The sequence below is a fragment of the Salmo trutta genome, chromosome 18 (genome assembly GCF_901001165.1).
Source record: "Salmo trutta chromosome 18, fSalTru1.1, whole genome shotgun sequence".
Classification (NCBI taxonomy): Eukaryota; Metazoa; Chordata; class Actinopteri; order Salmoniformes; family Salmonidae; genus Salmo; species Salmo trutta.
The window spans coordinates 10126055-10140988 of record NC_042974.1 but is presented as its reverse complement, the minus strand read 5'-3'; the positions used below and the strand labels follow the sequence as shown (position 1 = coordinate 10140988).

General features: G+C 44.4%; 1 protein-coding gene across 3 annotated transcripts in view; it reads right to left on the bottom strand.

The window, feature by feature from the left end:
- Positions 1–7541: 7541 nt before the first annotated feature.
- LOC115152817 (fibulin-7-like) overlaps positions 7542–14934 on the bottom strand; it is a 34451-nt gene continuing 27058 nt past the window's right edge. For all 3 annotated transcript variants that reach the window (XM_029697657.1, XM_029697660.1, XM_029697659.1), the window contains 4 exons: positions 14137–14274; positions 11907–12044; positions 9871–10009; positions 7542–7988 (listed from right to left, as the gene is read on the bottom strand). In XM_029697657.1, the coding sequence (XP_029553517.1) occupies positions 7616–7988; positions 9871–10009; positions 11907–12044; positions 14137–14274 (788 nt within the window). In that variant the 3' untranslated portion in view covers positions 7542–7615. The remainder of the gene's footprint in view (positions 7989–9870; positions 10010–11906; positions 12045–14136; positions 14275–14934) is intronic.

The window sequence follows — 14934 nt, the reverse complement described above, 5'->3', positions numbered from 1 at the left end:
TTGTCCTCAACAGGTTTTGGTCAATAATATCAAAGTCTGCACTGAAATCTAACAGTACAGCTTCCACAATCTTCTTATTGTCAATTTCTTTCAACCAATCATCAGTCATTTGTGTCAGTGCAGTACATGTTGAGTGTCCTTCTCTATAAGCATGCTAAAAGTCTGTTGTCAATTTGTTTACTGAGAAATAGCATTGTATTTGGTCAAATACTATTTTTCCCCCAACAGTTTGCTAAGAGCTGGCAGCACGCTGGTTGGTCTGCTGTTAGAACAAGTAATGGCCGCTTTACCACTCTTGGGTAGCAGAATGACTTTGGCTTCCCTCCAGGTCTGAGGAAAAACACCTTCTAGACTCAGATGAAAGATATGACAGATCGGAATGGCCGTAGAGTCAGCTACCATCCTCAGTAGCCTTCCATCTCAGTTGTCAATGCCAGGAAGTTTGTCATTATTGGTCGATAGCAATAGTTTTTCCACCTGTCCCACACTAACTTTGCCAATGAAGTAATCATTAAAATAATTGGCAACATCAAATGGTATTGTGATGAATAAGCAATCTGATTTCGATGAAAGATGATGTTGAATTCATCTTTCTGCCTCTAATTTTATTTAAAGTACGCCTATGTTTTTTCCCCACCATTCTTTATCATTGATCTTGGCTTCATAATACAGTTTCTTATTTTTTGTTGTTGAGTTTAGTCACATCATTTCTCAATTTGTAGTAAGTCAGCCAGTCAGATGTGCAGCCAGACTTATTAGCCCCATCTCTTTCAACCATACAGTTTTTCAATTCCTCGTCAGTCCATGGAGCCTTAACAGTTCTAACAGTCAGTTTCTTAACAGGTGCATGTTTATCAATAATTGGAAGAAGCAATTTCATAAATTCATCAAGTGCAGCGTCTGGATGCTCCTCATTAATCACATCACATCAGACCAACAAACATCATCCACATAAGAGTCACAGCAACATCTTTTGTATGATGTCTTATACACTATTTTAGGCCCAGCTGTTGGAACTTTGGCTTTCCTGGATATAGCCACTATATTGTAATCACTGCATCCAATGGGTACGAATACAGCTTTAGCACAGAATTCTACAGTATTAGTAAAAATGTGATCAATACATGTGGATGATCTTGTTCCTTTGTGTTTGTAAACACCCTGGTAGGTTGATTAATTACCTGAACCAGATTACAGGCACTGGTTACTGTGAGAACCTTGAGCGGACAGCTTGATGAAAACTAGTCAATATTCAGGTCCCCAAGAAAGTAGACGTCTCTGTTTACATCACATACACTATCTAGCATTTCACACACATTATTTAGATACTGACTGTTAGCACTTGGTGGCCCGTTGCTGACAGGTGTATAAAATCGAGCACACCTCCATGCAATCTCCATAGACAAACACTGGCAGCAGAATGGCCGTACTGAAGATCTCAGTGGCTTTCAAAGTGGCACCGTCATAGGATGCCACCTTTCCAACAAGTCAGTTCGACAAATTTCTGCCCTGCTAGAGCTGCCCCGGTCAACAGTAAGTCCTGTTGTGAAGTCGAAAATATCTAGGAGAAACAACAGCTCAGCCGCGAAGTGGTAGGCCACAGAAGCTCACAGAACGGTGAGTGCTGAAATGCGTATCGTGTAAAAATAATCTGTCTTCGTTTGCAACCCTGACTATCGAATTCCAAACTGCCTCTGGAAGCAACATCAGCACAATAACTGTTCTTCTGGAGCTTTATGAAATGGGTTTCCATGGCCGAGCAGCCACACACATTCCTAAAATCACCATGCGCAATGCCAAGCATTGGTTGGAGTGGTGTAAAGCTCGCCAACATTGGACTCTAGAGCAGTGAAAACACGTTCTCTAGAGTGATGACTCACGCTTCACCATCTGGCAGTCCGACAGACAAATCTGGGTTTGGAGGAAGCCAGGAGAACGCTACCTGCCCCAATGCATAGTGCTAACTGTAAAGTTTGGTGGAGGAGGAATAATGATCTGGGGCTGTTTTTCATGGTTCGGGCTAGGCCACTTAGTTACAGTAAAGGGAAATCATAACGCTACAGCATACAATAACTTTCTAGATGATTCTGTGCTTCCAACTTTGTGGCCACAGTTTGGGGAAGGCCCATTCCTGTTTCAGCATGACAATGCCCCCTGCACAAAGTGAGGTCCATATAGAAATGGTTGGTGGACATTAGTGTGGAAGAATTTGACTAGCCTGCACAGAGCCCTGACCTCAACCCCAACCAACACCTTTGGGAGGAATTGGAACGTCGACTGCGAGCCAGGCCTAATTGCCCAACATCAGTCTCCAACCTCACTAATGCTCTTGTGGCTGAATGGAAGCAAGTCCCTGCAGCAATGTTCCAACATCTAGTGGAAAGCCTTCCCAGAAGAGTGGAGGCTGATATAGCAGCAAAGGGGGGACCAACTCCATATTAATGCCCATGATTTTGGAATGAGATGTTCGACGAGCAGGTGTCCACATACTTTTGGTCATGTAGTGTATATTAATATGGGCTATTTTCAGCCCTTTCCTGGGTAGCTTCTCAGATATAGATATAATATGGAAGAGAGCCAACAAAGCAACAGAAAAAAACCCATAAATTTAGCAGTCAATTAATCAGTTGGTGTGTGTGTTAGTCCGCTGTGGGGTTGAAGCTACGAACCCATAGGCTTGGCTCTCTCATCCTTTCCAGGCTTCTGGGAGGGAGGGTGGACAATGAGCCTGTCTTATCAGATGTAAGCAATGTCCCCACATGCTCTTGCAGCTCTCATAGCAGGGGTAAGTTATTTTTTACTCTGACGCACAGCTTCAGGATAGTCCTCTTTGAGGAAGATGTACGTTCCCTTCAAGTTCTTGGCTCTTTCCAGAACCGCTACCTTGTCCTTTGAACCTCAGGAATTTGATGACTATTGGCCTGGGCCTGTCACCTGAGCTGGTGGTGGATTTTCAAGTCCTGTAGGCGTGCTCCAACTCAATCTTCCTGTGGTCCATCTTCAGTTTCTCCAAGATCATTTCCCTCACTTTGTCCTCAGACTCTGTCCAGGTCTCATGTGGAGATTCTGCAATACCGTCTACAATAAGGTTTTATGCCTTGATTGTCCCTCGAGACAATCTGATTTCTCTGTAATTGTTATCATGGATTCGGATACAGAACTAATGTCCTCTCTCAGTGACTTCCAGATTGTTGTATGTTGGCATCTTGCCTTTTTCCTGTTTAAACTCATTGAGCTGATCCTGGGAGAACTGCAAACTGTTATTCAGGTACTGGACCACTCTGGTCAGGTTGTCCATTCTTTTATTAGTTGAATCCACCAGTATTTGGACAAAACACTTGATGTTATTTTCTTGATGTTGTAACAACTGCTTGTAGAACTCTTTTAGTTAATTTGAAAGATCCTTCACCTGTGATAGAAAGACACCCCTGTCCTCAACAGTACTCCCACCAGCTTTGGTCTTTGTCGTGGCAATGTAGGCTATGCTGTTACTCCCCACAATTCCAGACAGGGCAGGTCACAGGGAAGATGGAACCAGCAACAAACAGTAGGATTCCAGACATCTACAAGTCTGAAAGACTCCACGGTCCCAGCCACAAGGGCTAACCGCGTCGCGGGATCCAAAATCAAAAGCTAGTAACCAAACTTTTCCCCAAAAATGTTTTATGACACTTTCAAAACATTCCAAACCAACAAACCGAGCGCGGCGTCATTTCAAAATGTAAACATACAGTTGAAGTTGGATGTTTAAATATACTTAGGTTGGAGTCATTAAAACTCGTTTTTCAACCACTCTACAAATTTCTTGTTAACAAACTATAGTTTTGGCAAGTCGGTTAGGACATCTACTTTTAAGTAAGTAATTTTTCCAACAATTGTTTACAGACATTATTTCACTTACAATTCACTGTATCACAATTCCAGTGGGTCAGAAGTTTACATACACTAAGTTGACTATTCCTTTAAACAGCTTGGAAAATTCCATAAAATGATGTAATGGCTTTACAAGCTTCTGATATACTAATTGACATCATTTTAGTCAATTGGAGGTGTACCTGTGGATGTATTTCAAGGCCTACCTTCAAACTCAGTGCCTCTTTGCTTGACATCATGGCTGATTTCTTTTGATTTTCTCAAGACCTCAGAAAACAAATGTAGACCTCCACAAGTCTGGTTCTTCCTTGGGAGCAATTTCCAAATGCCTGAAGGTAACACGTTCATCTGTACAAACAATAGTACGCAAGTATAAACACCATGGAACCACACAGCCGTCATACCGCTCAGGAAGGAGACGTGTTCTGTCTCCTAGAGATGAACGTACTTTGGTGCGAAAAGTGCAAAGCAATCCCAGAACAACAACAAAGGACCTTGTGAAGATGTTGGAGGAAACAGGTATAAAAGTATCTATATCCACAGTAAAACGAGTCCTATAATCGACATAACCTGAAAGGCCGCTCAGCAAGGAAGAAGCCACTGCTCCAAAACCGCCATAATAAAGACAGACTACGGTTTGCAATTGCACATGGGGACAAAGATCGTACTTTATGGAGAAATGTCCTCTGGTATGATGAAATAGAACTGTTTGGCCATAATGACCTTCGTTAAGTTTGGAGGAAAAAGGGGAAGCTTGCAAGCCGAAGAACACTATCCCAACCGTGAAGCACGGGGTGGCAACATCATGTTCTGGGGGTGCTTTGCTGCAGGAGGGACTGGTGCACTTCACAAAATAGATGGCATCATGGGGAGGAAAATTATGTGGATATATTGAAGCAACATCTCAAGACATCAGTCAGGAAGTTAAAGCTTGGTCACAAATGGGTCTTCCAAATGGACAATGACCCCAAGCATACTTCCAAAGTAGTGGCAAAATGGCTTAAGGACAACAAAGTCAAGGTATTGGAGTGGCCATCACAAAGCCCTGACCTCAATCCCATAGAAAATTTGTGGGCAGAACTGAAAAAGGTGTGTGCGAGCAAGGAGGCCTACAAACCTGACTCAGTTACACCAGCTCTGTCAGGAGGAATGGGCCAAAATTCACCCAAGTTATTGTGGGAAGCTTGTGAAAGGCTACCCGAAACGTTTGACCCAAGTTAAACAATTTAAAGGCAATGCTACCAAATACTAATTGAGTGTATGTAAACTTCTGACCCACTGGGAATGTGATGAAAGAAATAAAAGCTGAAATAAATCATTCTCTCTGCTATTATTCTGACATGTCACATTCTTAAAATAAAGTGGTGATCCCAACTGACCTAAGACAGGAATTTTTAGTTGGATTAAATGTCAGAAATTGTGAAAAACTGAGTTTAAATGTATTTGGCTAAGGTGTATGTAAACTTCTGACTTCAACTGTAACATTCAAATTCCACTAGCAGTTAGTGGTAGAGGGAAAATGGTATTGAACAAGGTAAAAGTACTGCCCCTTTCTATTGTAATGGAAGGGGGTGGCGCTTGGGGGCTGTGTGTGGCTGTGCATTTGAGTGAGAAAGACACAGAGGAGAACCAACCAGTAAAAGCAAAGACCCCTTCATTATTGACGCATTGTGCCGACAACAAGTCAGGAGGAATTGGAGAGTTAGGTGTTACCCAGACTAGACAGTACTCTGCTCTCTAACTGTCTCCAGCAATATCACCCTCCTCTGAACTTCTACAAAACATGTGTGCATCATCAAATAGGCCAAGCATACAGCTTCAAACGAGGACAGCAAGCTGAGTGCAGGAGGCATATTACTAATGATAAGTATTGAGTCGGCCATTAAAGAGCATTGTCATTTTGAGGCAGGGGTGTAGTGAGTACACGATCAGGGCATGTTCATGGAGAAAGACGGAGAGTAAGAAAGACGAGAGAGAAAGCACATGTGGTGAACATTACGCCCTTTCTCTCTCTCTATCGCTTGCTCTCTCTAGTCTCTCTCGGACAAATAAATAATTGAAAAACACACTGAGGTATATCTTTAATTTCCATATGGCTATTACTCCAGTCAAAACTAAATGAAAGCTCTGATCTGACATTCCTTTGGTTCTAACATTGACCAACAGTCCAGTATGTGCAGGCTTTGACCTCCATTCTGGTTTGTGATTTCAAAGGACTTTCTTGATAAACATGCTTTTTTTATGATCAATTCTTCTTTCTCAATTCTCACTTGACCTTCCTCACTGATTTGTTGTGGGATAGGGACATGGGGTGTAAATCATGTCAAACTAACTGATGTGTTGTGGGATAGGGACACAGGGTGTAAATCAGGTCAAACTAACTAATTTGTTGGGTGTAAATTAGGTCAAAGTAGTAGTGAAGGACGGTCTTTATTTCAGGAGAAATAGTTATGTGCGATAATAAAGACTCCTTAAAACATCAGGTGATATTGTACACTGCATTGGCAAGGCTGCCAAATCACTGTAGTTACCCTGTAATAGTTACATCATATCTAAATAGCCCAATATGATACTAGAAATATGTCCAAGTACAATGCTATTGTTAAAAACTAAATCCAAACCGCCTTAAGTTGTTCTTCGAGTTTTGGTCCTATAATCACGAAGCAAGCCAGTAAAAACAGCTGTACCTGATATAAGGTCAAATCACACTGCATTGAATCACTGACTATGTCAAAATAAACAAAACAAAATAAACAAAACATATTCTGATAAATCAGGGCCATGTGAGTGCTTCATGTTTTAAAGGGTCTACGTCCCAAATGGCACCCCATTCCCTACATAGTGCACTAAAAAGTTATTTATTTAATAGTGAATAGGGTGCCACTTTGGACGCATTCAGGGGTTCATGACTCTTAAAGGCCCATTCTGTGATATTTTCAGCCGTTTTGATAAACAGCTTTAAAGGAACAGAGTGGGCCTTTAAACTGATCTACACAATGTCATTGCATATATACGAGCAGAGCCTACGGTCACCATGGCAACCTCAGTGCTCAACTCCTGAGCCAATCAAAGAGAAGAAAGTAAAAACAACAGCATAATATTACCATTCATTACCACTCTGTTAGTTTGCTTTACAAATGTTTACTCACCCACTCACTCATATTCAGTAATTAACTCACTCAATACACCATTCATTAATTTCAATTCCATCCTCACTCATATACTTCATAATCAACGTCAGTCCAAACCATTCTGTCCTTCTCCCGCTCTGTCGTTTCCTTCCAACTTCTCCCTCTCTGTCGTCCTCCCTCTCTCCATCCTTCTCCCTCTCTCCGTCCTCCTCCCTCTCTCCTTCCTTCTCATTCTCTCCTCCCTTCTCCCTCTCTCCTCCTCTCTCTGTCTCCTCCCTCTCTCCGTCTGTCCTCCTCCCTCTCTCCGTCCTTCTCCCTCTCTCTGTCCTTCTCCCTCTCTCCATCCTTCTCCCTCTCTCCGTCCTTCTCCCTCTCTCCGTCCTTCTCCCTCTCTCCGTCCTTCTCCCTCTCTCCGTCCTTCTCCCTATCTCATCCTCCCTCTCTCCTTCTCTCTCTGCCCTCCTCCCTCTCTCTGTCCTTCTCCCTCTCTCCTCCCTCTCTCCTCCTCCCTTTCTCCATTCTTCTCCCTTTCTCCATCCTTCTCCCTCTCACTCGTTCCTCTTCTCCCTCCCTCTGTCCCTTTCACTCGTTCCTCTGTCCGTCCATCCTCCTCAGAAGTTATACGCTGATACCAGAACATGCACCTTCGCCACATGCTTAGCCTGGAAGGTGCGATCACTATACTCTGACATGTCCACATCAACGCTGATATCCTGTGGTCCTCTTAACCTCTGAACTAGGATCAATTCGCCCGTCTGGCGGTCCGACCTTTGCATCACAAACATCCCGCGGCTGTTGCCCCCGACAATGCCGAATCGCAGGCTATCGGGGCCGGGGCGGCCGGGGGCGGCTGCGGTCGCCATGCGGAACAGGGTAGCCGGGGTCTGGAGGTTGGAGGGGAGGGAGAGGTAGTGGAAGGAGACCGTCTTAGGAGCCAGGTGACAGGAACGACTCTCCATAGGGCAGGGGTTCCTCTCACACTGACTGTGAGGGAGAAGAGAGGAGATGTTGAGACCAAAATAACATTACATCAGTTTAAGTAAGTTTACTGTGGAAAGATCCATACACAGTATAACATTGTGATTAAAGTATTGTTACATTAGTCAGTCTCCGTGGGAAAATAAACAAGGAGGAAAGTGTACATCATTTTTCGTCCCTCCCTACACTCTTAGAACAAAGACTTCCAAAAGGGTTCTTCAGCTGTCCCCATAGGAGAACCCTTTTGGTTCCAGGTAGAATTCCTTTTTGGTTCCAGGTAGAACACTTTTGGGTTCCATATAGAAACCCTACATGGAACCCAAAAGTGTTCTTCAAAGGATGATCCTATGGAGACAGCCAAAGAACCCTTTTGGGTTCTAGATAGCACCTATTGTTCTAAGACTGTAGGCTTGTGCTTTCGAGTGAAATGGAGAAACCCTGTCAACAGTATTTCTCTGTCTCCGTGTACTTATTCACCCTGCCTCTCACGCTTGCTCTCTCTCTCTTTCTCTCTTTCCTCCACTGGCAGTCCTGCAGTCTTTCAGCACAGTGATGGTTCAGTAGGAGTGGACAGAGCTACATTTCATACCTTTATTGCCTTTAAATGAGGCAATTTGTGAGGAGTTGGCAAACACTATCTAAGACTGAGGCCAAGGCATCTTGGAAAGGATGGTGGTTGTAGTCATATAGCCAGGAGGCCAGGACACAGAACCCTGAACTAGAACAGCTGTTAGTGGGATTCTAGAAGACAGAGCTAGAGATTCTACATTTATTCTGGAGAGTTTGAGACTGCTTCAAATAAGGTGAAACATGAAGATGTCATTTTCACTTATTTTGGACTCTAGTGACATGAACAGACAAATGCGTACAGCAGACAGATCAATCACATGATCAAACACACACACACAACCTGGTACCATCGTTTCCAGACAGAGGACAATTCATTCCTTTCCCCCTTAGTACTGAGTCAAGTCTCCAGCCTCCCCGGTCAAAATGTTTGAAATGAAAGATGAGATGTTTCAGTCATGATTCATCCTGTATGAAGAAACAATATTTGTAATGTCGTGTGTGTAGGTGGCAGGGAAGTCAGGCGCAGGAGAATCGAACTTGGTATAAATGGAGTAGTTTAATAGCGTTTAACAAAACTCCAAAACCAAAGTACATAATAAATAAAAGTGGGTACAAGAACCCGTCGCGCACCAATACATAATACACGAGCATATAAACAAAACAATCTCCGACAAGGAAATGAGGGGAAACAGAGGGTTAAATACACAACATGTAATGAATGAGATTGGAACCAGGTGTGTAGGAAGACAAGACAAAACCAATGGAAAATGAAAAATGGATCAATGATGGCTAGAAGACCGGTGACGTCGACCGCCGAGCACCGCCCGAACAAGGAGAGGCATCGACTTCGGCAGAAGTGTTGACAATATTGTTTGAGAGAGTTTTTTACTCGCATACTTTGTTTGTCCTACTGGTATGGTTTTATGAGCATTCCTATGAGTTCTTGTATCATTTTAAGTGACTTGCCCTTCAATAACTCCAAGAGTTGATGTGTTTGTTTTCCTAAGACGTATAGCAATAACTCCGTAGGAGAGGCTTATTTCGTTTTATATATCTGAAGAAAATTAATCCTTTCCAAAACAAAAAACGCTTCTTCAGTTGGCCGCAGTGGACAATATTAATATTGAAAATTAGAAGCTGAGTAACACACCCCCACACACACACACCAACCGCACACACGCGCACACACACACACACACACACACACACACACACACACACACACACACACACACACACACACACACACACACACACACACACACACACACACACACACACACACACACACACACAGGTGTCTATCTGAACTACTTACAAGGGAGACGTCTTGACGTAGCTGATGTTGCTGTGTGATCGGGGACACTCCGGGCTCACACACTGGAACCCTCCTCCTGTGTTGATACATGTTGTTCCTCTACTGCAGTTGTGCTGCTGGGTCAGACACTCATCCACATCTGGAGGACAACATGAGGGAGGGAGGGAGGGAGGGAGGGAGGGAGGGAGGGAGGGAGGGAGGGAGGGAGGGAGGGAGGGTGGATGGGAGGTAGGGGAGAGAAGAGAGAGGGGAAGAGAGAATAAATGAAACAGAAAAATAAAGAGAGACATTAGTAGCTCAGTTTAGTCTCTCAAACAGCTTGTCTCGCATCCTGGACCAAGACATTCCTTCTGTTCTGCTGTGAAGTGGTGAGGTCATCTATTCCACTGGCCAGCAGAGAAAGCAAAGCTTCTTAAGCTTACAGGGCAGATGAGAGCAGTAGAGCAGGTTAAGAAACGACAGGGGGGGCAGGCAAAATAAACTGCATTGAGGACTACAGCCAGGAGACAGGGGTCAGGGCAGAGGCTGGAGGACAGACACCTCTACAGAAATACCGCCCTCTACCATGATCGGCCTTCCTTTCCAAAGAACTCCATAGCTAAACCAACCATGATGTTTATCCCTTATTCTCTTCATCCCTCCATTCCCTCATCTCCATTCTCCATTCCCTCATCTCCATTCTCCATTCCCTCATCTCCATTCTCCATTCCCTCATCTCCATTCCCTCATCTCCATTCTCCATTCCCTCATCTACATTCCCTCATCTCCATTCCCTAATCTCCATTCTCCATTCCCTCATCTACATTCCCTCATCTCCATTCCCTCATCTCCATTCTCCATTCCCTCATCTCCATTCCCTCATCTCCATTCTCCATTCCCTCATCTACATTCCCTCATCTTCATTCCCTCATCTCCATTCTCCATTCCCTCATCTCCATTCTCCATTCCCTCATCTCCATTCCCTCATCTCCATTCTCCATTCCCTCATCTACATTCCCTCATCTCCATTCCCTCATCTCCATTCTCCATTCTCTCATTGCACCTTTATTTATGTACTTGAAGCTCCATTGGTGTCCTGATGGGTTTAGTCATGTAAATCACTGCTATCCCCGTAGCTCCAGAAGGGTAAGTCCCACAACCCTACCAGACCCATTATACAGCGCCTTAGCCAGGACCCAGGCTGTGTCTGAAAGCATTACTAGCTGTCAAATCCTTGCTTCCTCCATCCTCCAGACACACGGATTTGACAGCTAGAAATGTTTTCAGACAACCCCAGTGTGGTGCTCCCTGCCGGTAGCGTTGTAGTTCTAAGCCCAGCTCTAAAGCCCCTTGCATAGCTCCAAGATCAAGACCATGGAAATGAATGGGCCATTGTCCTCTATCCCTTCCTACCCTCCCTCCATCACCCCTACCCTCCCTACCGCCCTCTATCTCTCCATCCCCTTCTACCCTCCATCCCCCCTCCATGCCCTCCTACTCTCCATCACCCCTACCCTCCCTACTATCCTCTATCCCCTTCTACCCTCCATCCCCCCTCCATGCCCTCCTACTCTCCATCACCCCTACCCTCCCTACTATCCTCTATCCCCTCATACACTCCATCCCTTCCTATCGCCTCCATGTCTCCCTTCCTCCATCCTTCCTTCCATCTCTCCTTATATCCCTCCATCTCTCCCTTCCTCCATCCTTCCTTCCATCTCTCCTTATATCCCTCCATCTCTCCCTTCCTCCATCTCTCCTTCCATCCCTCCTTCCACCACAACTCCTACCCTGCCTCCATCCCTCCAACCCTTCCACCATCCCCCTACCCTCCCTCCCTAACTTCTACCCTCCCTACATCACCCCTATCCTCCATCTCTCCTACCCTCCTTCCATCCCACCTACCCTCCCTCCCTCCATCCCTCCTACCATCCCTCCTACCCTCCCTCAATCCCTCCGACCCTTCCTTCTACCCTCCCCAATCCCTCCTACCCTTCCTCCTACACTCCCTCCTACCCTCCATATCCTCCATCCCCTCCTACCCTCTTGTCACTTACCCTCACAGCTCCTACCATCAGGCAGCAGCTTATAGTGGCTGGGGCAGGAGCAGTGGTAGGAGCCTGGTATGTTGACACACTCGTACACACACAGCTTGCCCCCCTGGTCCAGCCGGTACACCTCACACTCATTTACATCTGGGAGGAGAGAGAGAGGGGGGAGACACGCACGTCAGTCACATGATCAGACATGTGGGGGTACAAACAACAGGGTGGAAAGGAGGAGAAAGAGAGAGAAAAGAGAGGAGGGTACACCCACTAGAGTCATATAATTAAAAGGTTAGAGCGCGATAGAGAGATACAGTAGCTAGAAGGATTTGGGGTAAAGGGCATCTGTTCTGTCTGGCTGTCCGGGAGGGGGTAAGGAGGTTTGGTAAGAGTGGTTGAATGCCTAATTGAGAGTCATCTAATCTATCCAATCCCAACTAGTGTTTAGTGGGTAGGTGCTAGGGGTTGTTTCTGTATAAGGCCAGTCATACCCTGGCAGAGTTTTCTGAGGTACCGCTCATATGAAACGGACGCTTTGCATCATTATGTAGGCTGGTTAGTTCTATCAAAGGCCCTAGATACACAGCTAATCGATATGGACACATTTTGGCAAGTGGACACCAAAGTGCAGCACAAAATTATTGACACCCTTGATAAAGATGAGCAAACATGACTATAAATTAAATAATTCAAATACTGGGCTATATTGTATTCTCTATTTCTTTTTAAATTCTATTATTTTATACTAATACAATTGCTCCGGGAAAAAAAGTACGAATTTATTTCCCTTTTTATTTTTCACCTTTCAATACCTCACCTTTTTCTAATATATTTTGTGAGTTAGAGAACACATTGGGAGGGATCTTAGCCCATTCCTTCATACAGAATCCTTCCAGATCCTTGATATCCTTCGCCTGTGCTTATGGACTGCCCTCTTCAATTCAAACCACATGTTTTCCATAGGTTTCAATTCCGGAGACTGACATGGACACAGCAAAATTTTGATTTTGTGGCCAATTAACAATTTCTTTGTGGATTTTGATGTGTGCTTGGGGTTATTGTCTTGCTGAAAAATCTCCAGGTTTATGAAAGGTATTGAAAAGAGGGGTGTCAAATAATTTTGACCCCTGATTTTTTGAGGAGAAAAAAAGTATTACTTGTTAAATAAAATATATTTCTCTGAGCAATAGTATAAGTGTAAAATAATATAATTTCCCATTTTTTTGGAGCATACAATATAGATCAGTATTTTAATTATTTATTTTATACAGTCAGTTTTGTTATCGGGGAGCTCCACAGGTCCTTTCCACCTTGGCTTAGCGTGGTTAAACCAGACTGAATGCTTAGCTTAGTTAAACCAGACTGAACGCTTAGCGTGGTTAAACCAGACTGAATGCTTAGCTTGGTTAAACCAGACTGAACACTTAGCGTGGTTAAACCAGACTGAACGCTTAGCGTGGTTAAACCAGACTAAACGCTTAGCGTGGTTAAACCAGACTGAAAGCTTAGCGTGGTTAAACCAGACTAAACACTTAGCATGGTTAAACCAGACTGAACGCTTAGCGTGGTTAAACCAGACTGAACGCTCAGCGTGGTTAAACCAGACTGAACTCTTAGCATGGTTAAACCAGACTAAACGCTTAGCGTGGTTAAACCAGACTGAACTCTTAGCGTAGTTAAACCAGACTGAACGCTTAGCTTGGTTAAACCAGACTGAACGCTTAGCGTGGTTAAACCAGACTGAATGCTTAGCATGGTTAAACGAGACTGAACGCTTAGCGTGGTTAAACCAGACTGAACGCTTAGCGTGGTTAAACCAGACTGAACGCTTAGCGTGGTTAAACCAGACTGAATGCTTAGCATGGTTAAACGAGACTGAACGCTTAGCGTGGTTAAACAAGACTGAACGCTTAGCGTGGTTAAACAAGACTGAACGCTTAGCGTGGTTAAACCAGACTGAACGCTTAGCGTAGTTAAACCAGACTGAATGCTTAGCGTAGTTAAACCAGACTGAATGGTTAGCGTGGTTAAACCAGACTGAACGCTTAGCGTAGTTAAACCAGACTGAATGCTTAGCGTAGTTAAACCAGACTGAATGCTTAGAGTGGTTAAACCAGACTGAACGCTTAGCTTGGCTGAACCAGACTGAATGCTACACACACTATAACCAAACAGGCTCACAAAGTATCCTGGGTAAGGTGGGAACTCACTTCATCCAACACTAAAACATCTCATATCTCACCCTGGCAGATACTGTTGTCAGATGTCCCACTCATGTGAAAGCCAGCGTCGCAGCTGCAGTGTTGGGCGCGGTCCACTTTGGCACAGCGGGGACGTCTGCTGAACGCCGGGTCGTTCATGACGCTCCACTCGGGCGGCGCTGAACACGAGAGAGGGAGAGGGAAGAGCTTAAACTTCACCCGGTGGCCCGGAGAGGGCCTCGAGGGCCTGTGCACCACTGGACAACACAAACACGCACATAAAGCACAAGCACAACCATGCAGACATACTGTACATGACAATACATGAACAAACAACACAGACAAGGACATAGACGTATAAACACAACACAGACTAACAACACAGACCAACACAACACAGACCAACAACGCAACACAGACCATCAACGCCACACAGGCTAACAACTCACCACAGACTTACAACACAACACAGATAAAACAACGCAACACAGACTAACACAACACTGACTAACACAACACAGACTAACAACACAAAGTAGACAACACAACACAGACTAACAACACAACCCAGACTATCAACACAACATCAAATCAAATATTATTGGTCACATACACATGGTTAGCAGATGTTATTGCAAGTGTAGCGAAATGACAGTGACAGTGGCAGAGCGGCTAAGATGTAATAGATAGTGAAGGATACAGTATACAGTATATACATATAAGATGAGTAATGCGAGATATGTAAACATTCTTAAAGTGGCATTATTAAATTGACTAGTGTTCCATTTATTAAAGTGGCCAATGATATCAAGTCTGTAGGTAGGCAGCCGCCTCTCTGT